The sequence below is a fragment of the Oryx dammah genome, unplaced genomic scaffold, assembly GCF_014754425.2.
Source record: "Oryx dammah isolate SB20612 unplaced genomic scaffold, SCBI_Odam_1.1 HiC_scaffold_15, whole genome shotgun sequence".
In the NCBI taxonomy this organism is placed as follows: Eukaryota; Metazoa; Chordata; class Mammalia; order Artiodactyla; family Bovidae; genus Oryx; species Oryx dammah.
In genome coordinates, this window is record NW_024070199.1 from 45712821 (window position 1) to 45740398 (window position 27578).

General features: G+C 54.9%; 1 protein-coding gene across 6 annotated transcripts in view; it reads left to right on the forward strand.

Moving 5' to 3' along the window:
- Positions 1-27578, forward strand: part of ANO1 (anoctamin 1) — a 96696-nt gene that overhangs the window by 37971 nt on the left and 31147 nt on the right. For 5 of the 6 annotated variants that reach the window (XM_040255286.1, XM_040255281.1, XM_040255283.1 and 2 more), the window contains 6 exons: positions 3878-3942; positions 4748-4882; positions 9678-9838; positions 24302-24384; positions 26712-26723; positions 27326-27397. In XM_040255286.1, the coding sequence (XP_040111220.1) occupies positions 3878-3942; positions 4748-4882; positions 9678-9838; positions 24302-24384; positions 26712-26723; positions 27326-27397 (528 nt within the window). The remainder of the gene's footprint in view (positions 1-3877; positions 3943-4747; positions 4883-9677; positions 9839-24301; positions 24385-26711; positions 26724-27325; positions 27398-27578) is intronic. The other variant, XM_040255282.1, reaches the window with a different exon arrangement.

A 27578-nucleotide genomic window follows, 5' to 3' on the forward strand; every position in this document is an offset into this window, starting at 1 on the left:
CGGGCCGAGCATGGCCACAGCTCGTGGCCTGATCTTTGGGCTGCAAACCTGTGATCCAAGAGCTCCCTCCTCCATGTGTGAACCGAGGTGGCCCCTGTTGTGCTGTGCTGAGAGCCACAGGGCCCTGGCCCGTAATGCCTCTATCCATCCATTCATTCAACAATTGCTTGCTAGAAACTTGCCATGTGCCTGGTCTGAGCAGCTGGGGATGACCCAGAGCAGACTGGCCCTACTGGTGCCTCCATCCCAGGGGGAGACAGCAAGGGACAAGTCCATGTACAGTCACTACAGACCACCTCAGTGCCGTGACAGCCCCCCGCCCCAAGCTGTGTGGGCTCAGGTGGGAGGTCTGGGCTGGAGAGATGCCAGTGGGTGGAGCCAGGATCTCTCTGAGGTCAGGTTCTGGAAGGCTCCAGGGCCACCGTGACCAGAGCCCCCAGCCCCCAGCTAGCCTGCCCCAGGGCCCCAGACACCTCCCACCTGCTCACAGGCCGAAGAGCTCCGCAGAGCTCTGCCAACCCTAGCCAGGAAATCTGATGTTTGATTTCCTTGTGCTGATGGCTGCAGGGTGATTGATGTTGTCTTCTTGGCAGGAAGAAAAGTCCGCCGAGATAAAGTGGTTTATGTAGAAAGCTGGGCTGTACCCCCATCTTTCATGTCTACTGGTGGGTGATGGCCAGCCTGCTGTGACCAGTCCCACTGGGCAGGCCCAGGAACAAGGTGGCCAGTGTGACAAGGCCAAGCCTTCAAGTGGGTCTTTCTGTGCCTCCCCTTTCCATCCCAGGGCCTCTCTCTTCATCCCTCCCTCTGATCCACCTCCAGCGTGTCTAGGCTATAAATTTCAGCTGAGGGGAGGAAGCTGCCTTTGGTGACGGCTGCTCTGTTTATCCAGAGGTGCTGTGCCATCTCATTGGAGTTTGCTGGCTCAGACCTCTCCCTTTAGAGAGTAAAACTGTAGGCTTTCCTCCTTTTCTGCATAATCAGACAGATGACACATAACAAGCCCCCAGCACTCCACTTCACAAAGCCTTGGGTCCGTCTGAGTCCTCGCCATGACTTGGGAGGGAGGACAGGCTCCTCCCATATCAAGGAGACGATGGGACTCAGCGGGGAGGGTCTGCCCAGGACACCCACTGCAGACCCAGTGGAGCCACCATCCCAGCCTGGCAGCCTGGCTCTAATTCCTGGACCCCTTCTGTTCTGAGATGCGGTCGGCCCCATGCATCTTAGTCCCTTCTGCAGAAGCTCCAAAGGCTCCCCCACCAGCAACCAGACTTGCCATTAAGTCTTTCAGGACTTGGAGTCCTGCTGAACACATCCTGTTCATGCCACTTACAGAAAGACTTAAAATCCAAAGAAAGCTCCTCTTAAAGAGATCAGAGTAGGCAAAACCCAGGATTTTGACAGCAAGATTCGCTTGTATATTAAGAATGCATTTAGCTGTTCTCTGTTGTTTTCCTCCCTGCATTCTCCTCCCTGCTTGTTTTGTCTCTGTGCGCTGACTTCTGATGAAATACAATGCTCGTGCTCTCCTGAGTATTATGCTCCAGCTGCAGAAGGAGAGAGACAATGTAAAATGGAAAAAAAAAAAAAAAAAAAAGGAAAGTTTGCTGAACTTGCTGAAGGTTCATTTCTAGGGATCCCTGACTCCCTGGTCTGTGGAAGCTGGACCCCTCTGAGTGAGCCTCTTGCTGCTGCTGCTGATATTGCTGTTAAGTCGCTTCAGTCGTGTCCGACTCTGTGTGACCCCAGAGACAGCAGCCCACCAGGCTCCCCCGTCCCTGGGATTCTCCAGGCAAAAACACTGGAGTGGGGTGCCATTTCCTTCTCCAATGCATGAAAGTGAAAAGTGAAAGTGAAGGCGCTCAGTCGTGTTCGACTGTTAGCAACCCCATGGACTGCAGCCTACCAGGCTCCTCCGTCCATGGGATTTTTCCAGGCAAGAGTACTGGAGTGGGTTGCCATTGCCTTCTCTGGAGTGAGCCTCTTACAGATTTTTGATTTTCAGAGGCTCAGTTGAAGGGATCTTTGTGTATGGAAAACCATCCCACCAGCTGTGGGTCTTCCAAGTCAGTGGGGGAGAATGTACTTACTCAGGCTGATGTAACAAAGTACCAGACGGGGCGGCTTAAATAGAAAATATTTTTTCCTCATGGTCCTGGAGGCTGGAAGCCCCACATCCAGGTGCCGGCAGGGTTGGATTCTGGTGAGGGCTCTCTCCCTGGCTTGCAGACAGCCGCCTTCCCACTGTGTAGCCTTTCTTCCATGTGTGCACGAGAAGGAAGCCAGCTCTCTTCCTTTTCTTATAAGGACACGAGTCCTGTCAGGGTCTTTTCTAGTCCCCTTCATGGATCACAGCCTGTGGTGGTGAAGGGGCTTGCATAACTCAATGAAGCTATGAGCTGTGATGTACAGGGCCACCCAAGACAGACGGGTCATAGTGGAGCCCTGATGCTGGGAAAGATCAAAGACAAAAGGAGAAGGGGGCAACAGAGGATGAGATGGTTAAATAGCGTCACCGACTCAGTGGACATGAATTTGAGCAAACTATGGGAGATAGTGAAGGACAGGGAAGCCTGGCAGGCTCCAAGTCCATGGGGTTGCAGAGTCAGACATGACTTAGCAACTGAACAAGTCCTATCAGAGCAAAACCCTGCTCTCATGACTTCATTTAACCTTAATTACTTCCATAAATATGTAGCCTCCTAATACAGTCACACTGGGCGGCTAAGGCTTCAACACATTTGTGTTTGGGGAGACACAACCATCCATTCCATAGCATAGTGTATTGGGGGCGATGATATAAAAGGCTGTGTTTAAAAAAAAAAAAATAGAAAGCTGTATTTGATGTATTTGGGGCCACAGCAGAATCTGAATATAAGAGACTCTCACAAGTTTTAAATTTAAATATTAAGAAAAGGGAAAAGGACAAAAGTCAAGCTTCAGTATACCGGAGAGACCCAGAGACCTTGGCAAGTCCTCACAGGCATCCCCATGCTGGCCTCCTACCCATTCCCTGAATGATGCCAGCAAAGACAGGCAGCCAAGGAACTGTGTTCCCAGCTGGGGCCAGCTTCCCCCCAGCCAGCAGGGTCACCACAGACTTTGGGTTAAGGTTGATAGAGCATTAATTACCCATGTGCATGGAGTCTCTTTATTAAAACCAGCAGTCCTAACCCGGCATCTTCTTTAAGACACCCTACATGTTCATACAGACATTTGAATATACACGTTCCCACAAGGCCAAGCTCATTACCATCCTGCCCAAGCCTGGGGCGTAGTGGGTTTGTGGATCTCATTCATCTCGCTCAGCCATGTTAATCAGACAGCCTGTCTCGGGAGATCCACCCCGGCTCTTTTGCACCTCGTGAGATATGTTAAAATCATACTACTGGGGTTTCTCTGCTCCAAAGCCTGGTGGGTCTGTCTTTAACAAAGAAAGGGAGGTGTCTGACAGTGGCAGGCCATTTTAAATCCCAGATCAAATAGTGAAGAGTCAGGATTCCATAATGATGCCAGAAGCTTCTTGCCCATCCCCACCGTCACCTAAAATCATAGGTCTGTTCTTGCTCGGGGATGCCACCACTGCCTGCGGGTTCTTTGAGGCCCTTACCAGAGCTGAAACTTGGGACCCATTTTTCCATGTCCGTCTCCTCCACCAGAATGGGAGCTCCAGGGCTTAGGGAGGTGTCTCCGGTGTTCAGCTCACAGCCCATTGTCCAGCACAGTACCTGGCACAGGGCTGACTTTCTATATGAGCTTGTTGAATGAATGAATGACATAGCCGTGAGCTGAGCACCTTGGCAACTCTGTGTTCTGGCGAGGGACCTGGGAGCGGTTTACTTTTCCTCAGCCCTCACCACTTCCTTTTTCCTAGCTCCTGTACGAAGAGTGGGCGTGTTACGGGGTCTTCTACAAGTACCAGCCCATCGACCTCGTCAGGTAAGTGGGGATGCTGAGAGCAGGCCTGGGTGGATAAACATCCCTGTGCATCTCGACTGCACTGAGTGTGCAGAGCGTGGGCCCTTGCTCGAACCTGAAGAGCTTGTGCAGGGGAGCTGAGGTCTCCCAGCAGAGACCGGCAGCCTGGCCGAGCCTTAGATCAAGCAGTTTGTTCAGAGTCATTGCGGGACTGGCTCTCATCTGTCGTGTTCACTGTCTCCCCCTAAATTCATAGTCTGGCTCGACCCAGTCGGGCATCTGGTGGGGTTTCTTTCTGTGTGAAAAGGAAGAAAAGAGCTGCCTGGGAATCTGTAAGAATTGCCCCCCCCGGACACTGTGTCCTCTCCTGAGAGACCTCTCTCCCAGGGCGGACAGACCAGGCAACGTGTATGCTCTGGGGACATGTAGATCAGAGCCCAGCCCATGAAGAAGACAGAGATGCTCAATATATGGAGTTACTGGTGCCTCAGGGCTGGAGTTTTTTCCTCTTTTTAGGCTGCACGAGGCTGGAACACAGCTGACTGCCTCCAGGCAGCATCTTACGGTACTGCAGCGTAGGCATTACAGGAGGAAATGCTCCCATTCTCAGGGCTCAGCAGAGGAAGGGTGGGCACTGTGAAAGCAGAGAGCCCCCCTAAACATGACAGCCTGGCTCAGAACCACCCCCCGCACACTCTCTGCTTGGTCGAGAATCAGGGGCCCCCGTGTGAGCTGTTCATGCTGGGGAGGGGGCGTGGTGTAAATTTTGCCCCTGGAAAGGATTGAGAGTAAGCGTGTATCTGTCTGGCTTTGCCCTGCGGTGCAGAAAGTATTTTGGGGAGAAGATTGGCCTGTACTTCGCCTGGCTGGGCGTCTACACCCAGATGCTCATCCCGGCCTCTGTGGTCGGCATCATCGTTTTCCTCTACGGATGGGCCACTGTCGATGACAACATCCCCAGGTAGGCGGGCAGCCCCTCTCCCCAAAGATGTCTTCATCTCACTAAGGAGCCATGTTCCCCTTACTGCAGGAATAGAACTTCCTGGGACTGGAATCCCTTACCCCAAACCTGGTGCCCCACTCAGCAACCACCAGCCCCCTCCAAACGGGAAGTCACAGGCCAGGCCGGGCACTGTCAGGACCAGAGCCACCCCATCTGAAGGCTTTAATAGCTGTCTGAGAGCGTGGGCGGCCTTTGCAGGCACGCTCGCCCTAGGAGACATTTTATTGTCGAGAGGAAGACATAAAATAAATATCCGACTCCTTTTTGTCCTTTGAAGCTTTTTTTCCCATTCAGTCCTTAGTCATTATGTGACAAGAAAATTCACTGGTTCCCTGTGAGGTCAGGAAGTGAGGCAGGACCGTTCCGAGACCTCGGGGCGGTGCACTCGGCCGGCTGGGCCCTGTCTGCACTGCACCCCCGCTCCCACAGTGTGGGGAGATGGTGCAGCAGCAGCTTGGTCTGCAGGGGCTGGCCCGGCACAGCAGACCCCGGCCCGTGCGCACAGGGCCAACAGGCCTGCCACTGCTCCCCAGGGAGCAGGCCAGGCGTGGGGAGCTCTGGGAAGGAGGCCGAGACCCCAGAGACAGCCTGGCTTCACGCCGGGTGTGCGTCTCCCAGACTGGCAGCCAGAGCGTGACTCAGGCAGTGGGAGTCTGAGGACAGCGTCTCCCCTCTTTGGTTGCTGTTCCCGGAACTTGCCAGTCTCGACCCAGGGATAGCGGTTTATGATGTGAGCTCAGGATGCCAGCCCTGACTTCCATCAGGAACGCTGTGCCTGCGGGCAAAGTGCTGGTTAGAGAGGCGGATGCCCCGCCCACCTCCCGGGAGCCAGCGGTCTGTCAGGACAGTCTTGGGACATAGGGCAGGTTACCCTTCTTACGACTCAGCCCAGCGTCTCTGAAGCAGAGCCCTGGTTTAGGAAATTCATCCATGGGTCTGGTCAGAAAAGGGCTGATGAAGGAGTCTTTGACCTGGAGGAGAGACTGGCTCCTTAGGCCCCACTCAGTGGTGTAGAAAGGCCACGCGCGGTGAAGTTTTGTGCAATGGATGTTTGAATACATGTTGTTGTTGTTGTCGTTGTTGTTGAGTCGGTAAGTCGTGTCCAATTCTTGGCGACCCCATAGACTGCAGCCTGCCAGGCTTCCCTGTCCGCCACTATCTCCCAGAGTTTGCTCAAACTCCTGTCCATTTAGTCGGTGATGCCATGCAACCATCTACGTGAATAACAATAAAGTACTCCACCCACCCGGAACCAGAAAGTTAAAGGAATCTGGCTTCTGTCCCCTCCAGGGTTATTTTGGGCACAGGCAGGAGAAAGCTTGTCCCTTTGTTTGCCAATGACACGCGTTCACTGTGCTCAGGGGTAATGAAGGCAGAGATCAGAGTAGCTTAGACGTGGAGGGGACTTCACTCCAAAATCCGAGAGACTCTCGACAAATGGAAGGTGGGACGCCCCCAACAGGGACTGCTCCATCCGCCTCCCTCCCGGTCCTGGAGGGAGGGCAGGGCTGGCGGCCCTGGACACCCTGGCTCGAGAGGCTCAGGCTCCCCACAAGGGCACTGACAGCCCCAAGCCAGGCCAGGCCAGCGCTGTCACATGGCCAGGGTTATGGACAGCATTCACTGGGGACTCTGGGGCCCCGTCTGACCTCGGCCTCCGCTCGCTTGGCGCTTTGGACCAAGTGTGAAGTGTGTGTTCCCCTTGGAGCCTGGCCCGGCCAAGTCTGTAGGATGGCCAGTGCCCCCGCGCCCTGCACCATGCTACCCCACCGCCCGTCCCTCTGTCTGCTCCAAAGAGCAGGCGCCTGTTGCTCATCTTTATTTTGGCTGAAGGCAGTGAAGGGAGAGGCTGAGGGTTTTAAACCAGCAGAAACAGGCTTTTTGTCTGGCTGGCGTTGTTTAAGCTGGCAGGGCAGAGGGCTGGGAAGCTGTGGGGCTCATGGGCAGGCAGAGACGCAGGCCCTGGCCTCCCGGCCCCCTCCCACCCTCAGGCTCCAGGCCCCCCACCCAGTGGCGCCAGGCCACACGCTAACAATGGTGTGTCCCTCCACCGGTCGCCTGAGAGGGGCCAGGGTCACACAGAGTGGGTGTCCTGCCCCTCTTCCTTTCGGGAGAAGCCCCCAGAAGAGCAGAAGCTCAGGGAGGACGAGAGATGGGCCCCTCGAGTCGGCACCTGTACCTCCTTTTGGTCACTGCAGCTGCCATCGCTCCGTTCTTCCCACAATAGTGACGGTGAATGGGAGGATGGTTTAAATACCCCAGTGCCATTCCCAGGGCTTCCTGGACATTCCCTTGTTTAAGCCTCCTGACAACCCAATAACATGGGTTCTCGGGGAATTCCTTGGCGGTCCAGTGGTTAGGACTCAGCACGTGCATTCACTGCCGTGGACCGGGGTTCAATCCCTGGTCAGAGAATTAAGATCCTGCAAGCCATGCGGTATGGCCAAAAAAAAAAAAAAAACACCCCAATATACTTAAATAAAATGCCGTGGCCCTTTAAAAAAAAATGAGCTCTGTAAGTCTCAGCATGCCCATTCTATGGATACGGAAACTGCTACTGCTAAGTCACTTCAGTTGCGTCCAACCCTGTGCAACCCCATAGACGGCAGCCCACCAGGCTCCCTTGTCCCTGGGATTCTCCAGGCAAAAACACTGGAGTGGGTTGCCATTTCCTTCTCCAATGCATGAAAGTGAAAAGTGAAAGTGAAGGCGCTCAGTTGTGTCAGACTCTAAGCGACCCCATGGACTGCAGTCTACCAGGCTCCTCTGTCCATGGGGTTTTCCAAGCAAGAGTACTGGAATGGGGTGCCATTGCCTTCTCCATACAGAAACTGAGGCCCAAGGAGTTCAAACGACTTGCCCAAGGCCACACAGATCCCTAGCAGTGGAGCTGGAATTCACATGCAGAGCCGGCTGTCTCCCGAATCCTTGCTGCCCTCCGAACTATGTGTGCCTGACCCCCCTGACATACATGTGTTCACAGGCACACACACGTGGTCACACACACACACGCACACACACACACGCTTCCCCACATGCTCCGAGGTGATAGCCTTGCCCACCATCTGTCTTTCTGTCTGCCGTGCCCGACGCTGTGCCTGCCACACACAGCAGGCACACGCTTTTTTGATGAGTGTTTAGGGAGAGCTACTGTGAGAAAAAAATTGAGTGGAATACCTGCAGTGCTGCTGGAGGAGGGCCCCCCGCAACCTCTTGGCAAATGCTCCCCAGTGGCTGTGGTCCAGGCAGGATCTGTGCATAAGCTCAGGTGCATCCAGAAATTTTTCTTTAAAGCTATAAAGTAATCACCCTATTCACCCCCCACCCTTCACCCAGAAAGCCATCTAACCCCTGGGAATCCACTCCTGCCTGTGCCTAATTATAGCTCAGCGTCTTGTCCAAGTAAGCAGGGAGGAGAGGGGCAGGGCAGGGCGCAGCTGGTAAGGCCGTTTGCTGGCCTCTCTCCTCATCTTCCAGGAGGAGGAACCGAGTCTGAGGCTCAAGGACCAGCCCTGGGCTCACAGAGAACAGAAACTGCCCCTCAAGTAGCCGAGCCAGGCCTCCTGGCCTCAGCAGGGAGCCCTCCTATGGCCTCTGCGCAGCAGCTGAGAACCGGGCAGAGACAGACGGGCTTGACAGGGACAGAGCCCTGGACGCAAGCCCCACTCTGCTGTGTGGCCCTGGACAAGTAACGTCCCCTCTGTAGGTTTGCTTCCTGCTCTGTGAAAGTGGGATTGTAACAGCCCCAGAGTTGGTCCAGCCTGGGTGGACACTCGGTGCCGTCTCCTGCTCACATGGCTGATGGCCTTTAAATACTACACTTTTCAGTATTGGTAAGAGAGAGTCTGAGAACTGGCAGGGCGGAGGAGGAGGGCCCTGGGCATCGCAGAGCTCCCCACGGTCTCCAGACTTTGCGTCCGCTCAGCAGAATGAAAGCCTGCCCTGAGCAGGGCCCCATCCTGCTCAGGGGCCACCCCTCATTTCCAGGGTGAGCCCGGCCTGGTGGGACCACAACCCCAGGCAGCTTGTGGGTGTGTTCCTTCCGATCCAGCCACCTGCCTCCTGAGAGGAGGTCTGGGTGGACCACGTGTCCAGCTTCTTATGGGTCCAGAGTGCCCAGCAAGGCCCTCAGGCTGGTACCCAGGGCACCCCCAGGGGTGGACTGAAGCCCGCAAGACTGGCACTGAGCAGGTGCTGGGTGCGAGGCCAGCACTCAGGAAGGGCATGGCATCCTTGCGCCTTGACTCCTTTCCTCTTTCGGGTCTCATGGGTCTTGTCACGTCAGGACTTGGACGGCATTCACTATCAGCACAGCTTTGACAGTGCCTGGTCATCAGAGGGAGGCTGCTGGGGACCTCGACTTCTAGGGGCAGCTCCAGGGCAGGCCATGTGTCCCACTGCCCCGGGCCACCCCCAAGATGAACACTTACACAACCCTGTCCCACCACACAGAAAGTCCCATGGGTCCACACCTAGGGCCACCCACAGAAGTTACAGGCTGGGTGCAAAATTAAAGTGTGGGACCCTGTTCAAAAGTCACTAAGACTATAAGGTAAGGGGAGCAGAGAGTGGGAAGCCAAGCTGGGGCCTTGGGTGGAGAAGAGAGATGTGGGCCCTGGTGGAAGCCTGCTGGCTAGCTGACCGAACCATGTCCACCCCGGCAAGGACCGCACGGCCCCAAAGGTGCTGGTCCACGCGGGCCAGCGGGGCCCTGGCCACTGGCCGGGGTGCTCTGGGCTGTCCTCTCTTCCAGCATGGAGATGTGCGACCAGAGACACAACATCACCATGTGCCCGCTCTGCGACAGGACCTGCAGCTACTGGAAAATGAGCTCTGCGTGCGCCACTGCCCGCGCCAGCCACCTCTTCGACAACCCTGCCACCGTCTTCTTCTCCATCTTCATGGCCCTCTGGGGTAAGCGAGTGCCGCTTTGGGGCAGGGGCGACCTCGGGTGGCCCCTCCCTCCCTCCCTCCCTCCCTCTCCTCGAGGTTACCCGCAGGGGCATGTGCCAGGAATGCACACGGGAGGAACAGTCGGCTCCCATTCCGTCTGCTGGGCAACCAGGGGCTATGCTGGGTCACAGATACACACGACCATAGATGCGTCCAACCGGGCCAGGAGCCCCTCATAAAAAGTCTTGGAGGGTGATTTCTCCCGGAAATGGCGCTCTTTCCCGGGGCTGGGCTCTGTTGGCTCAGGAAGGGCAGCTGCTTTCGAAGGAGGAGGGCCAAGGGTTCTGCCTTCCTTCCACCGTCCTCCTGATGATGCTGGGGAAGCTGACCCTGGCCAGGCTCTGGGGCACGTCTCTCATCACCCCTCAGCACCCCTGTGGGTGCCCATTTCGCAGGTGATGACGTCAAGGTCCAGAGAGAGTGGGTGTGAGTTGTCTGGGATCACCCACCTCCTGAGCCGCCATGGCCTGTGCCCTTAACCCCTGAACTGCATTGCCACCTGGAGTCCAGGGCAGATGGCTCCTCCCCAGAGTTCTTCCGAATGCAGGTTCTACCTGGTACCCATCTCAGGCTTGAGGGGATGTGGGAGGTGGGTAAGTGGTGGCTGGATGAATCTCCGCAAACTCCGCAAACGGATGCATCTCCGTTTCTGGGCTAGCCGACAGGCCTACCTCCTCCTCCACGGCCTCGTGTACAGCCTTTGCCAGCAGGGGATTCGGGGCTTGGGCACCCATGTGCTGAACCACCACCCGGGTGGTGAGCCGGATCTTGTGAGAGCCACCGTCTTTGTGCTCAGGGGTCCCAGATAGTAGAAGATGGAGCTGCACAGAGACAGCAGAAGAGGAAAGGGTCAGGACCTCTGAGAAAGGGCAGTCAGGAGGGGCTGCCTAGAAGAGGCGTGAGCCTCTTGAGCTGGGTTCTGGAGGTATAAGGGGCAGGGGTGCTGAGACGGGGGACAGACGGACTGTAGACGCACAGAGGGCTGTGCTGTTGCCTGCTGAGGGGCAGCCCTGGGCCCCGCATCCTCCGTGTGTCCTGGTGCTCGGTGGCCCCTGGTGGGCCGGGGGGTGGAGGGTGCCCCTAGCCAGCTAGGTGTGCGGCTCTTAACTGTCAGTGCGATTGAGATCCGCGAGAATCCCGTCAAACAGAGAATTCAGTACAAGCCTCCGTTACTAAGGGGAGTGGAGACCCGCCCTTGATCTGAAGAGGACCCCTCAGAACCTCAGAATCCTCTGAGTTGGGGCCTTGGATTCCCCTGCAAGCCAGGGGGAGTTTGGCGGTGACAGGAGAGAAGAGCCAACCTCCGCAGGCAGCAGAACAGGGCTGATGCCCAGGCGGTGGCCTTCCAGGCCCTCAAACTTCCAGAACCCTCTCCCAGCCTGAGCCCGCCCTGCTTGGCCCTGCAGCCTCCCCTGCTGCCCTCATGGTTGTGTTCAGACTCCGTCAGTGTTAAGGGAAGGCTGAAGGGGCTCAGTGAGCCCAGGAAGCACCAGGTGCTGGCAGGGGGCTGGGGTTTGTCCCATTTTGGCCAAGGCTTCCTGGAGCCAGGGGTGTGGGGTTCGGCCCAACCCATGAGATCTGGAGGCTGGTGTGCAGAGGAGCCGAGGGCTGAGTCAGGGGCCGGGGAGAGGGGGAGAGACTGGCCCGTCCTCTGGGCTCCTGTTCCAGCGTGGACCACCGGCCAGGCCCTCTGGTGTCCGATCACTGCCTGATCACATTTCTACACTCGTTGGAAACCGGGGAGGACGGGTCCTGGTGAGGGTCTGAGCTATAGCACCTCCTCTTAGAAGAGGTGCATGCGCCGACCACCTCACTCCCATCCCATCCCCATCCTCAGATCTGAAGAGAGGCTTGGTGTCCTCATCAGAGGCCCCTTTTGGGCATCTTCTCCACCGAGGCCTCGTGCCCTGGGCCCGGTATGCCTCTGCCTGCTTGGCTAAGGGGACCCAGTTTTCATAGCAGCAGGCTCCACACACCACCGGCAAGCTCTCTTCCCTCATCCAGGATCCATCGGCCTGGGTAGTGGCCAAGCCAATGCCTACTGTGGTCTCCAGGTGACCCAAGGGCAGGCGTGAACATACGGTGCTCAGCGCCCAAGCCACTGGAAGGTCATTCAAGGACACCCATCCGGTTGGTCCATGTGTGCACTTTCACACCCCCAGGGGACTCCAGTGCAGCCCTACCACTGCCCCATCCTGTCATTCAGCCCTCAGCTTCCTCGCCTGTAAAATGGGTGTGGGATAAGGATCTTTACAGTGGGCACAAAATCTCAGCCAACACTCAGCACGTACGTGGCTGACTCTCAATAAACAGTCTTGCCCTTGTGACCGTGAACCAGTGGCGCGGCTGCCTGCCGCACTGCAGGAGTGTGAGACCGGGTAGATGTGCCTGGTGTGTAGGGCGTGTACCAACTGGTATTTAGCTAAGTGTCTGTTCTGGGCTCTGGGGAAACCATAGGAAGAGAAAACCGCTGTGTCCACTGCCTTCCCCCAGGCTACAGGAGGACACAGCAGGTGCAGAGGCCCTGTGGCGAGGCTGCAGGCCTGTTGAAGGAGCCTGCAGGTGCAGGGTGCAGGCGGGACCCCGGAGGCCAGCACGAGCCACAGGGGACTTCATGTTCACCGGGCGGACTAAGGAGCCAGCGCAGCCTCTGCTGTGTCAGTTTTTCTCGTCTTAAACTTGTGTCGGAGACGGCGACTGATGCACAGAGCAGCTGGGGAGGTGGTGGAAGGAGGCTGACCCAGCTCTGACGGGGGCGGCAGGGGGCTTTCACTGCCACCCGAGCTCCAAGGTCTCTACTCACCTGCCCGCGGGTCACAGCGTGAAGCCGGTTTCCACGAGAGCAGACAGAGCAGAAAGGAGGACTGTGGGGAGGTGCAAGAGAAGCAGTTAGGGGCCTCTCGCCCCCTCCTTCCCTGTGCTGGGCTCCCCAGCAGTGCCCCATCTGTTCCCACTGTCCTGCCCAGACGCCTGGGAACTGCTTCTCCAAACTGAGGGCCCCCAACAGAGGAGACTGACCATCCCAAAGGGCTCTCCTGCCTGCCTTATTGTGAGCTAAGGAGATGCCTTGGGCTTGGCCAAGCAGGTGTCACCTGGAGGTCGAGGGGTACAAATGACACCCCCCATCCCACATGAACATCACCCCGCATCCTGCCCACCTGGGCATGACCCGTGGCCCAGAGGATCCCCTGCCTGCCATCCACCTGCTGTGGCCCAGACACGTTCACCTCTGCAAGCATCTCTGGGCAGCACGTGGCTTACAGGCTCTCTGTCCTTCTCCTCTGCAAACGTCTCCTCCTCCAATTGGAGCTCGCTTCAGCTGAGAGCCTGGGAGCCAATAAAATCACAAGCCATTTGGACACTAATCACCCCATTTCCAGCTTCAAGAATGACCTTCCATGGTCAGCCCCAGGGGTGGTCTTGCTCCAGGAGCCCTGAGAGCTCAGCTGGATTCTGGCCACTGCCCACGTCTCAGCGAATCCTAGCGTGTCACACACCTTCCCTGTCACCTGCAGGACACGCCTGGGTGCTGCACCCATAGGATGAGCGTGGTCCTCAGAGCGCCCTCCCGTGCGGTCACCCTGAGTCTGAGAAGGCCCGGTTAGTCAGTGCCCTGGTTGTTTGGGAAGAGGCTAGGGTGAGACTTGTCCCTCCCTCATTGGCTCAGCAATGGCCTGCAGCCCGTGGACACGCAGGTAATAGAGATACCAGAACCGTCCCTCCCCCAGGCTCTGGGGAGCTCCAAGCAGAGCTTAACCATGAGCTCAGTCATCATGGCACAGGCTGGTCCTCCCAACGAGGCCGAGAAAGAGAGTCACAGGTCACCAACTCAGGGCAAGGGAGAGATTTCCAACAGAGAGTGCTGGACCAGGCTGGGTTGACAGGTGGTGAGCACCTCATTCCAGGAAGGTGAGGTTGAATCAAGCTGAGGTCGAAGGACTCCTTGCCAAGGCTGCTGCAGAACATGGGGAAGTGCCGTCTGTGTGGTTCAGGTGGCTTATGGGAGTATCCTGACCCCACACCCGAGCTCTGGTGACTAATTCTGGGGTCAGTCTGACTGTAAGTGTAGGATGGATGGCCATCAGTCACTGAGCTGATCTGTCTGTGTCTGACATGGGGCCTGATGCTCCTTGTCCTTCATTCCACTGCATCCCCGCAGCTGAGGAGTTGTCCTCATTTCACAGGTGAGGAAAGTGGGGCTCCACTGAGCCCGAGCCCATGCCCTCCCCTCTCCATCCCTGTCTCTTTGGGCACTGTGTCCATCAGAACCATTCCCCGTCCCTTGCCCACTGCCCTCTGCTCATCACCAGCCTCCCTGACTTTCCTCAAAATCTCTGATGGGCTCCCTTCTTCTCTGATCAGGGCCTGGGCAGCTCTGAGCTGAGGCTGGAGAACCTCCTATCTGAGCACAAAATCTCCCAGTTGCCCTGCTCCAGGATGGGGTGACTGACCCTGTAGCAGGCACACAGTGGAGTCCACCTGCGCAGCTGCGGGCTGGGTGGTTTGGTCCAATTCAATGCCCAGCTGGGTTGGCTGTGTGCCAGGATGGCTCGTCAGAGGGTAACAGCACCAGCCACCGGCAAGACTCAGGCTCAAACCTCAGCTTGGTCCCCTAACAGCTGTGTGGCCCTCAGGCAGGTTGCTCCACCTCTCCAGGCCCCAGCTCCTCCACTTGTGAAATGGAGCTAGTGACCCAACCCACCTCAGAGAGTGGTTGGGAAGGTCGAATGAGTCGCGCCTTGTGGTGTCTTAGGGCTGTGCCTGGTGCTAGTTGGCACGTTGTGCTTAGCTGTTACATCCGATTGGTGGGCGCTTGCTTTTTGGAAATGTGAAGACGGCCTAGATAGACCCTATGAGACTGGAGCTCAGACCTAACCTCTCACCTTGTGCCTGCAGGCCTCTGTGAATTGTGACAACACTGGCTTCAGCTGGCTGGTGCTCCTGTGTGTCGGGCACTGTTCTGAGCCTCTTGTGTATGGAGACTCATTCATTCTCCCGGTGACTGTTAGAGAAAAACAGGCTCTGCTCCTCCATTTAGCAGATGAACCACTGAGGCAACTTTCCCAGGGTGACACAAGCTAGCAAGATGCACAGGCAAGGGACTTCCCTGGCGGTCCAGTGCGTAAGACACTACGCTTCCAATGCAGGGGCACAGGTTCGATCCGTGGTTGGGAACTAAGATCCCAGTTGCCCTGTGATGCAGCATGACCAAAACTTTTTTTCAGGGTGAAGAGGCAAGACCTTGAACCCCAGCAATCAGGCTCCCCAGTCCCACATATGTGACCCCTGGGCTCCACTCCCTTTGCCAGTGGTACTAACCAGCTCTGGCTAATGTGTGCCCTTATTCCTGGCAGGATGACCTTAAATTCATTCTCTTGCCTGGACTAGCTTCCCTCCCTCCCTCCAGGCAGACAGGCTCCCTTCCCCCTCCAGAGGTTCACACAGAGTTCACTGGTCCTCACAACAGCCCTGGAGAGAAACCCTGTTATTCTCTGATGAGGACATGGGAGCACAGAGAGGTTAAGTGACTTGCCCAAGATCACACAGCTAATAGATTCGTAACAGACATGACAGATCCATGCCCTGGCCCGCCTGCCTCCATGGTCCAAGCTAATGCCCTGGTCTCACCTCTCTGTCCAAATATTTCCACGCCCCTTCCATGACCTTCTGGGAAAGCAGAGATTTACCACAAGCCAGTGGTGAGGGGCAGACAGGTAGCAATGCTGCTCAGCCCACCAGCATGGCAAGGAGCTGGTTGGATTTTGTGCACTCTCCATGAAGCCAGCTTGCTCACGGCAAACTTGTTTATTGAGCATGTACTGTGCGCAAAGCAGTACCACCTCATACCCTCAAAGGTGCCGGCCAGCACTCATCAGCAGCCCCGTCCTTGGAAGAAACACAGACGGCTGCATCCTCCTCTATCCAGGATTCAGGGAAACGGGCAAGTCTGTGCTCCCACTGTCCACCCCCCTTCCTCCACCTGCACTTCCGCTATGGGAGACCACAAAGGTGCCTGTCTGTCAAGGGCAAGTTCGGTCTACATGTTCCCATTTGGGGCGGGGGTGAGGGGGAGCAAAAAAGCCAAACCGCTCCCAGGAAGCACTCAGGGGAAGAGGAGTTTATTATAAATCAAGACAAAATCAACAGGAAAGGGCCTGCTGGGCTAGGAGGTGCCCGCTGACTCCCCACCCCTGCCCGCAGGGTGGAGGAGACACAGTCCCTCTGTCCCCAGTCCTTTCACACTTGCTGTCAAGTGTAATTAGCAGCAAGCTTGCCATTGTAGAGTAGGATTTTTTTTTTATCCCTTATTCAGTTACTTGTTCATTACCCTCTAAAGGATCATTTTCGCACTGGTATTTCTTCTCCCACTGTGTCCTTTCTTTTCCTGACCTCCAGCTGTGAACGTTTCTTCTCACTCAGTGACAGAGAGCGACCCCAAACCTGTTTCTGCCCTTGGCAGGGCTGGGTCATTGCCCCAGGAGTCACTGTGGCAGCTGTTTCCATCTTGTTTCTGCTCTGCCATGGGGTCTAGCTTGCCCAAGGGGGCGACCCGCTGGTCCTGGAACCCTGTGCTTTGGCTGAGCGCTCCACTGCCTAGGATTTATAACAGTCCAAAACCTCCAGTAAGGTGTCAAGACGAAGCAACTTTGAGTTCCATTTAGCTGTTCGCACCAGGATCAATTTTCTGAAATTATAGCATAATAATGGGGTTTTCAAGGCTTGTCAGTTCCAGGCAGAACAAAGGGGGTTATTGGATTTGAGCCCGGCTGCAAGGAGCTATAAAGAGATGGTCCCAGCGCCAGTGGGATGACAGGTGCGGTTGAAACCCCTCCCCGGGGTCTGCGCCCGAGGCTCTGAATGCAGTTGGCAGGTCACCAGCTGAGTCATCCGAGCGGGGCGGAGACGGAGAGAGACTTAATCTCTGCTGGAATTCAAAGGCCAGCAGCAGGTTTGTGAGCGGACACTTGTTCAGGGGATAAATATGTAGAATCAGTGAGACCATGAAGGGTCAGGGGCTTTGTGCAGGTGGGAGCCTCAGCTCACCTGTGGGCTGACAGGCAGGTTCACACCATCGCCTGGTCCCTGTAGCCCAAGGAGACCCATCCCTGCTCTCCACGTGCGGAGAACGTGCACTGTCAGGAGCCAGAGGTTGGTGAGGCTGGTCTCTGCTCTCGGGTGCTGCACTTTAACAAGGATGCCCCCTGCCTGCCCCGGCGCCCTGGTGGCTCAGGAGTGCCTGATCCAGGTTCAGAAGTCGAGACCCCCCGTCCCACAAGGAGCTTGGGCCTCACAGGGGAAACGGCACCGTTCTCTGGGCGGCTGCAGGAGCACCCAGCCTCGGTCAGAGCCTTCCCTCCATGGCCTCTGAGATTCCCACGGCAGCTTGAGCGGCCATGATGTTCCAGCAGAAGACAATGGGTAGGGGACTTCCCTGGTGGTCCAGTGGTTAAAACTGGGCTGCCACTGCAGGGGGTGTGGGTTCGATCCCTGGTGGGCGAACTAGATTCCACGTGCCGCAAGGCATGGCCAAAAAAAAAAGAAATATCCTACAAAAAAGACAGTGGGAGGGCAGAACCAGGAGCATTTAATGACGCATCCAAGATCATCCTTGTGTCAGTAGCCGTGCTTCAGGGGAGGAAAGTCTCAGGAACCGGGGCCAGCAGCCGGCCGCGGAGACGTCAGAAACGGGAATTAGGGTTAGGCCTAGGAGTGAAGGCAGTTTGGACAGTTCAAGCAGGGCCCAAGGGAGGTGGGATGGGATGTGGCCTGGGAGGAGAGCCGAACCAGAGACACGGGGTAGCTGGAGCGCGGACTGACAGCTCATCTGACGGACAGAGAGGTGGGTGGAAGGGAGGGCAGATGGTGGGTAGGTCAGCGTGTCCAGACGCGTGTGTGCACAGGGCCAGCTCCAGAGGTCTCACAGGAGGCAGGCTCGGGGTCAGCGAGGCACCCGGAGTATGTATTTGGGCAGGCCCCTGCTGTGGGGGTTCTAATACAGCCCACAGTCTGAAAACCCCTGGGGGAAATGGACAGCTTGCCCCCGCCTGCTGTAACCGGGCGGGTGTGGCTTTCTGGTCCATTTTCTCTGCAGCCCCAGTGTGCGGCAGGGAATCTAAACGCATAAGTAGGATCTGCGCCCATCGTTCCGTGTTTTGTTTTCTAACTGAGGTGAAATTCACATGATGTAAATTAACTGTCTTAAGTGCACTGTACAGGGCATTCGGCACCTTCCTACGCCAAGCCAGCCTCACCAGCACCCCTCAGGTGGAGACCCAGTGCCCGTTTAGCGGTCTGTCCTCCTCACCCCGCCCCCATCCCTGATAGCCACCAGTCTGCTTTCAGCCTCTGTGATGGATGTGTCTGTAAATATTCTGGATGCTTTGTATATACAGGACCAACCCTGTGTCGGCATCTTAATGAGAGGTGGTGAGATCCTGCAGGCGGGCCGGGTCATAGGGCCACTCCTCTGTCCAGCCTTCAGCACGCGGATGCCCCACCCGAGGCTGCACAGCGGGCACTGTAATCAAGCCCATGGTACACACGCGGAGACTGAGGCTGGCAGGTGGGGGGCTATCCTGGGCCAAGCCCACACCTGCTTCTATCCAGAGAAGATCCAGTGTCTGTCGCTCACCTGCCACCTCTGGGCTCCTCTACAAGAATGTGTTTTACCTTACCTAATGCTTCTCATTAAAACATGTTTGCAGGAAAAAACTCAGCCACCCGCTCGCACCCTGGCCTAGGTTCGCTCCTCAGTGCTTGTTTTTTGTGTTGCACTGCCTTCTGGGCTTGGATTTAGGGATGTGAACTTGTTTCCTCAGCCCCCTTGTGTGGCTCCTGAAGTCGAGGGCCTCTCTTCTTGTCTTTAGTATCCTTGACCACGTTTGGCACATGGCTTGTGCTCATGTGGGTGGGAAGCCACGCATCTAATCCCAGCCAGTCTTGGGGGGAGAAGTCCTAGATCCAGGTTTCTGCTGTGTATTAACCAATCACGTAACTCCTCGGGGTCTCAGTTTACCCATCTGTGCAAAGGGCTTGCAGGCTGGATGCAAGGAGGTCCCCCAGCACACCCAGGACCTGACACAGATGCCGAGTGCGTCTGTGTGATGTAGGAGACCATCACCGGGCCCCTCGAAAGGAAGGGGTGGGGGCTCAGCAGGACCCACAGGTGTCCACACCGCTGCCGCAGAGAGCGAGGGCTGCAGGGACACAGCTGAAAAGGAAGTACTCTCGTCTTCCTTCCCACCTCTGCCCAGCCCAGCCCAGCCCAGCCCAGTTCAGTTCAGTCACTCAGTTGTGTCCAGCTCTTTGAGATCCCATGGACTGCAGCACACTAGGCCTCCCCCTTCATCACCAACTCCCAAAGTTTACTCAAACTCATGTCCATTGAATCAGTGATGCCATCCAACTGTCCCATCCTCTGTCGTCCTCTTCTCCTTCTGCCTTCAATCTTTCCCAGCATCAGGGTCTTTTCAAATGAGTCAGTTCTTCGCAACAGGTGGCCAAAGTATTGGAGTTTCAGCTTCAGCATCAATCCTTCCAGTGAATATTCAGGACTGATTTCCTCTACGATGGATTGGTTAGATCTCCTTGCAGTCCAAGGGACTCTCAAGAGTCTTCTCCAACACCACTGTTCAAAAGCATCAATTCTTCAGTGCTCAGCTTTCTTTATAGTCCAACTCTCACATCCATACATGACTACTGGAAAAACCATAGCTTTGACTAGACGGACCTTTGTTGGCAAAGTAATGTCTCTGCTTTTTAATATGCTGTCTAGGTTGGTCCTAACTTTTCTTCCAAGGAGCAAGCATTTTTTAATTTCCTGGCTGCAGTCATCATCTGCAGTGATTTTGGAGCCCGAAAAAATGAAGTCTGCCATTGTTTCCACTGTTTCCCCATCTATTTGCCATGAAGTGATGGGACCGGATGCCATGATCTTAGTTTTCTGAATGTTGAGTTTTAAGCCAACTCTTTCACTCTCCTCTTTAACTTTCATCAAGAGGCTCTTTAGTTCTTCCCTTTCTGCTGTAAGGGTGGTGTCATCTGCGTATCTGAGGTTATTGATATTTCTCCCTGCAATCTTGATTCCAGCTTGTGCTTCATCCAGCCCAGCGTTTCTCATGATGTACTCTGCATGTAAGTTAAATAAGCAGGGTGACAATATACAGCCTTGACGTACTCCTTTCCCAATTTGGAACCGGTCTGTTGTTCCATGTTCAGTTCTAACTGTTGCCTCCTGACCTGCATACAGGTTTCTCAAGAGGCAGGTCAGGTGGTCTGGCATTCCCATCTCTTGCAGAATTTTCCAGTTTTTTGTTATCCACATAGTCAAAGGCTTTGGGGTAGTCAATAAAGCAGATGTAGATGTTTTTCTGGAACTCTCTTGCTTTTTTTTATGATCCAACGGATGTTGGCAACTTGATCTCTGGTTCCTCTGCCTTTTCTAAATCCAGTTGGAACATCTGGAAGTTCACGGTTCACTTACTGTTGAAGCCTGGCTTAGAGAATTTTGAGCATTACTTTACTAGCATGTGAGATGAATGCAATTGTGTGGTAGTTTGAACATTCTTTGGCATTGCCCTTGTTTGGGATTGGGATGAAAACTGACCTTTTCCAGTCCTGTGGCCACTGCTGAGTTTTCCAAATTTGCTGGCATATTGAGTGCAGCACTTTCACAGCATCATCTTTTAAGATTTGAAACAGCTCAACTGGAATTCCATCACCTCCACTAGCTTTGTTCGTAGTGATGCTTCCTAAGGCCCACTTGATTTCACATCCAGGATATCTGGCTCTAGGTGAGTGGTCACACCATCGTGATTATCCAGGTCATGAAGATCTTTTTTATATCGTTCTTCTGTGTATTCTTGCCACCTCTTCTTAATATCTTCTGCTTCTGTTAGGTCCAGACCATTTCTGTCCTTTATCGAGCCCATCTTTGCATGAAATGTTTCCCTTGGTATCTCTAATTTTCTTGAAGAGATCTCTAGTCTTTCCCATTCTATTGTTTTCCTCTATTTCTTTGCATTGATCACTGAGGAAGGCTTTCTTATCTCTCCTTGCTATTCTTTGGAATTCTGCATTCAAATAGGTAGATCTTTCCTTTTCTCCTTTGCCTTTCGCTTCTCTTCTTTTCACAGCTATTTGTAAGGCCTCTTCAGACAACTATTTTGCCTTTTGGCATTTCTTTTTCTCAGAGATGGCCTTGATCTCTGCCTCCTGTACAATGTCACGAACCTCCATCCGTAGTTCTGCAGGCACTCTATCAGATCTGACCCAGTAGCAGGTGGTTTTTCACACTGCTCACCATGCCTGATTCTGAACTGAGATCTTGGGGCTGCCTCCAGCTTGATGTGGGCCTTCCCATTGCTCATGCCGCTGGCCAAGCCTGAACATCGCAGCCCCACCCCTTTGCTCCAGAGCAGAAGTGTGACAAACTCAGCACCATGCAGTCTGCCCAGGCAATAGAGCCTGGTGCGGTTTGTGGCCCAGCAGAGAAGGCATGCCCAAACTTTGGCTAAGGAGGCTTCAGACTTTTAAAGGAGAAACGGGAAGCCCACGATTAATATAAAATATCTGCATTTCCTAAACATAGCTGAGGCCAACAAGGCTGTCTAGGCACTGTCTCCTTGGCCACCAGGTTGTGGCCTCAGGTCCACCCTTGGTCCTGATCAAACTGCAAATACTCCTGGGAGAGGGCCTTTGTATCTGTCTGAAGACATTTACCAGTAACATTCTAGCAAGAATGCCTGGGTTTCAATACCAGCTGCCTAACTGTAGGACCTTGGTCAAATTACTTACCCTGTCTGTGCCTTCGTCTCCTCATCCATTAAATGGCAATACAACTTTTGCTGTAACCATCAGACTTACTACAACTACAATTGTTACTCCTTTAAAGAACGTTAAATATGCAGAAGGTCAGTCAATATAATGGTTAAGGGTAGACTCTGGGGTCAAGTAGAAGTCAGTTCAAACCCCACTCCTGCTGTTAACCTGAGGTTGACCTTGGGCAGAGCATACAATCCTCTGAGCCTCTGTCCTCACGTGTAAAGGTGTGAGTGGAAATCATTCTCGAGTGCATCGCATTGTTTTGAGGGTTCTTGATGTCGGTAAGTCACTAGCACAGAGCCTGGTGTAGGCTGAGTCCTCATTAAAAGGTAGGGGTTACCACACTGCAGGCTGGTGAGTGGAAAGAGTAGAGGTCTAGGAGGCAGAGGTGGGGTCACTGAGCCTGGGAACGGGGAGGCATGGGGGAGGGCGGGGGCAGGGGACGTAACCGGGCCAGGTCCCTGCTGAGCAGAGAGCCAGCCCTCCTCCCCAACTGAGCCCAAGGTTGCAAAGGAGGCCTTGCCATGCGCAGGCAGAAGCCAGAGAGACACAGCTGTCAAAACACAGTGAAGGAGAGGCAGGCCTTCCAGAACTGGAGGGGGTATGGGAATGGGCCCCGACCAGGGCCCTCTGCTGCAGTGAGCCAAGGACACACTGAGAGGCGGAAGGAGACATCCTCACACATTCCTTCTCAGGAGGCTGCCAATGGTCCTGCCCCACCAGCCACATGCTTCCTCCCAGAGTCCCCGCCACCACGATGCCTCTGCTGAGAGAGCACTTGTGTCTCAGGGAACTACATTTCCCAGGCTCCCTTGCTGTCGCCCAATGGGAGGCCCCGATGGCGATCCGAAGGAGTCGGGTGGGGAGGAACCAGGGTATTTCTCCTTCTCTCTTCTTGCTTCCAGGAACATCTCTGGCAGAGGCTTTTGCCTTCCCTCGGTGGCTCTAACTCCCACTGGAAAGCCCCTCCCTACATGATCCTGGCTGCTTCTGGGCAGCTCCAGTGTTTGGCCCTGGTAACACTAGCCCCCCTTGTCCCGCCGCCCCTAAATTGGCAGCAGCTTCTTGCAGTTGCTAATCTCTGGGTGGTCTCACCATCCCCTGCTTGTTGTCTCAGCTCTTCTGCTATCTATGTGGCCAAGTCCCAGGATGAAATTACCCCAGTCCAAAAGACCTAAGAGGTTCCTGTCTCCTGGCTGGACCTGGCTGGGGTGGTAGCTGATACTTGACGTTTACCCATTATGTGCAGATATATGCAAAACTGTTCTCACCTCACCTTAATGGGTGGGCACATTCTCTGAACCAGGAAATGAGTCAGATTCATGCCTACTTATTGCCAGGTCCAAAGCCTGCATTCTTTCCTAGTGAAGAATGACACTGGGGAATTTGCACTGAAGTTCTTGCTGCATTTCTGTCTTGACACCACCATTCATCATACAGGTCATTTAATTCCTCTGAGCTTCAGTTTCCTCATCTGTAAAAGGCAGTACGTTATAGCACCTCCCTCCAAAGATCACTGTGAGGTTTAAATGAGATTAATGCCAAGACAGTTGGATGGCATTATCGACTCGATAGACATGAATTTGCGCAAACTCTGGGAGATGGTGAAGGACAGGGAGGCCTGGCGTGCTGCCGTCCATGGGGGTCGCAAAGAGTCAGACACGACTGAGTGACTGAACTGAACTGAATACTTCATGTATTCAGGCTCTTTGAACAGTGCGTACCACGTAACAGCTCAAGAATCCAGAGCTCTAGTTACCATTATGGTCACTTGTATCATTCTTCCAACACCCAGACGCTGCTGACTTTCCTGTGTTGGGTGGAAGCATTAATGAAGAATGATTCAGTCAGTGGTGTCCCCAAATGCAAGTGTGTGCTCTTACGAGCCCTTTGTGCATTCAGTGAGCAACCTTGAGGCACTTGTTTGTGCCAGACACTGGGCTTTCTGTGGAGGACCCAGAGACCCGAGACCCCATCCCTGCCCCATACCCCAGAGAGGCCACAGGACATGGGACAGGAGTTATAATGGAAGGTGGCATGGGCACCATGAGCATGAAAGGTCCCAGGAAGAGCTGGTTTTTTCCTGTCACTGAGGGAATTGATCAGAGGCTTCCTGGAGGAGGTGGCATTTGAACTGTGCTTACTCTGTTGGGAATACAAAGCAGGACGTAGCACCTAGGAGCACAGTTCAGCAGGCAGAGCACCTGTAGGGGCTTGAAGCTTGAGTGAGTGGCCTTGGCTCACCCTGCACTCTTTCTGATCTCAGGACCCCTTCCTGTGACTTGGGGTCCCCAAGATCAATGGAGCAGGATGGTTAAGAACACGAGTTCTGAGACCATCCTGCCCATGCCCCTCACCGGCTGGCACAGTAAGCTTGCCTGGGACTCAGATTCCCTGTACCTCCATTTTCATCATCTGTAAAATGAGCAATAGACCATCCCTGCCTTTCAGAGTCAGTGGGAGAACTGAACAGTTTAATGTTGGTCCAATACTTGTTGCCCTCACTCTCCAAATGGTACAGGAGGGGAGAATGCTTTCATGTCACCCAGTATCATGGGGCTTCTGAGCCCCTAACCACCTGGTTCTCCTCTCTGCCCTTAGCCGCCACCTTCATGGAGCACTGGAAGCGGAAACAGATGCGGCTCAATTACCGCTGGGACCTCACAGGCTTCGAGGAGGAGGAGGTGAGTGGGCTTAGCAGCTGTGCCCCATGTGTCCTCCCCCACCCCCACCCCGTTCCTTTCGGACGGGGAGCTCACTAGGTCGTAAAGTCCAGGGGAGGCAGCTCCCTGCCTGTTTCTCAGTTCATGTCCCTGATGTCTGAATCCCCCGCAGTTGCCAGGGTGACTGCTCAGTGTCCGCTCTAGTGTTTTAAATCTCCATGCTCACACGGACACACCACCCAGAAATGTGGTCGGGGACGCAGGCCAAGGCTCACCACACTGATCTCATCCAGTCTGGGGGCTGTACCACGGGTCTGGGGAGGGGGTGGCTGCCACCCACGAGGTTGAGTCCCCAGAGGCGGCCGTGAGCCTTCACCCTGAGTGCCAAACCTGCGATCCCCGGAGCCAGCTGTCAGCCTGCAGTCAGGCGTGGCCAAGATGTGGGACTGATCCTTCACTAACAGAGGGAAGCCATGTGCTGGGCATCTTTGTGCGCCAGGAGAGGGGCATTCCAAGTTGAACAGCCACTGAAGTGGTGGGTGAACCCCCTTCCCTGGGGTTGCTCAGGAGACGCTTTGCTGCTGCCCCATCCTGAATTGCCAGTGCCAGCAGGATCCCCGTGGGATGAGAGGGAATGAAAAGGAACAAGATCCCCTGAACAGGAGAGCCGTTAGGTTTGTCCATGCTGACTGTGGCTTCGCGTTACGGAATCTTTTGCTCAGCTCTTTTAAAGAGAAACCACTCGTGCATTTTCACTGTAATGTGAAAGCCTCTTTCATCATCTCTTTAAATATCCCTATTACTATATTATATATTAATATATCCCTATTATTATATATTGGACTTCCCTGTGGCTCAGACAGTAAAGCATCTGTCTACAATGCAAGAGACCCGGGTTCAGTCCCTGGGTTGGGAAGATCTCCTGGAGAAGGAAATGGCAATCCACTCCAGTACTATTGCCTGGAAAATCCCATGGACAGAGGAGCCTGGTAGGCTACAGTCCACGGGGTCACAAAGAGTTGGACACGACTGAGCGACTTCACTTCACATATATTAGGCCTTCCTGGTGGCTCAGATGGTAGAGAGTCTGCCTGCAGTGTGGGAGACTCCAGTTCGATTCCTGGGTCAGAAAAATCCCCTGGAGAAGGAAATGGCAACCCACTCCAGTATCCTTGCCAGGAAAATTCCATGGACAGAGGAGCCTGGCAGGCTACAGTCCATGGGGTTACAAAGAGTCGGACACAACTGAGGTCCCCACACACGTGCCACCTCCAGGACTGAGTTGGTGGATCACTCTTCAGTCAACTGTGTAGCTGTGTGGGTTCTGAGCTGACAGACACAGGCGCTAGTTTACTGGAAGAGGCATCGGCAAACTGGTGCCAAGATGACCTCCAGGACCAGGTTGTCCTGTTTCAGCATCGCCCTTGCTGTGTGACCTGGGGCAAGTTGCTTACCCTTTCTGTGCCTCATGTCCTCACAAACAGGGGTGGAAGAGTAGAGTTTGAGGGGGTCTTGGTAGGTCAGCAGATACAGAGCACTTTGAGCGGGGTCCGACAACTGTGAGTGCCCCCAACTGGCCTCCCGCCTCCAGGTTCAACCTCTTCCAGCTGCAGGTCTCATTGTCCTGTTTCACAAATGGCGGGACCAAGGCTGACAGACCAGAGAGACACATGTCTCCTTAGGTGCAGAGATAGGCACGGGACGGGTGCTCCATCCCCCATGGTGGGCCCTGGGTCAGCTCTCTGCCAGAGCAGATTCAGTAGATTCAAATAGGGTTAGTGTCATCTAACTAATTTGGAATAGACTAAGAATGTCCTTTTCATGACATCCTTGGGGTTGGGACAGTTCAACCTGCTGGGAACCTGTCCCATGAAGTCTTCACCCTGATGACTCAGGCACTAGGTAGTGGGGTAGTGATCAGAGCGCTGGACCTGGGCCCCGGGGGGCGTGAATGAGTAGAACTGGGTAGAACCTCTTCTGGGGCTGGTCACCTGAGACAGAGGGCTAGCCTCTCCATGACATGAACCCCAGGTGTCTGCTCTCGGAGCAGAAGGAAGCCTGTGCCCAGCCATCTGGCCTGAGTCTCCTCCCCTGAGTCTAAGACAGTTCAGCCCAGCACACCATCAGGAATGCCTAGAACACTCCACCTGCAGAAACAGTAACACACGCAGTCACCCTAGGGTAGCATCAGCCTTTGGCAAGCTCTCCTTGTCCACCCATGTCCATCTGCCTTCATCCCACTTTTTTAAGAATATCACCTCTAAGAGGACTTTTTTCTTAAAAAAAAAACAAAAAACACAAGTAATGAAATCTTTTTGTTTTTGTTTTACATTTCTGGTTCCCGGAAGGAGGCTGTCAAGGTTTGGAATTTTTTGTCACTCGTCTGTCTCCTGGGAGAGGGACCTTCTGGCATACCAGCTCTATCTGTTTCTGCTGAGTGGGTCCCCGCACCTCTTCCACGGCGGGCAGGGGTCTCTGCTTCCTCCCCCACCTCCGGGTCTCTCTTAACCCCCGTTCTTCTGTTCCAGTGCCCTTCGCTGACCTGCTCTGGGCTCCCCTGAGGCCCATGCCTCTGGTCTGCCCACGCTTGCTGACACTTAACTGCCGTCTCTTCAGACCCCGCGGCTCCTGATGGGATGTCCCCAGGGGCCAGTTCACGGCTGGGTGTTCAGAGTGGGCTGCAGGACAGGCTGTAGCCCAGCGCAGACTGACCCCCCTCCAGGACCATGGAGCCTGACTCTGTGGCCTTCCCAGTGGGCTGGGCTTCCCAACAAGGGGGAGAAACGTGGATGAACCTCATGCAGGGAGCTCTGAATGGGAAATGGTACAAACAGCCAGCTAGGAACTGGCCCCAACGGGTACCCCGAGGGAATGGCAGGGGTGAATTTGCCACACGTGCTCCTGGTAAGGGTCGCAGACTCGCAGTTCACAAGACTCCTCGCTGACTTGGTTTCTTTCACAGGACCATCCCAGAGCCGAATATGAAGCCCGAGTTCTGGAGAAGTCTCTTAGGAAAGAATCCAAAAACAAAGAGGTATGGTGGCCGCTGCCAGTTGCCTTTCCCAGCAGTGAAACATTGTATGTCCATCAGCATTACAGGCCAGGGGTCAGCACATGCTGTGCTGATGGAGGGGCGGCCCCCGGACAGGGGCAGAGAGTACATGTTCAGACCCTCCCTGCCTCTGTCACAGCGACTCTGCGACTGTGGGAGGAGA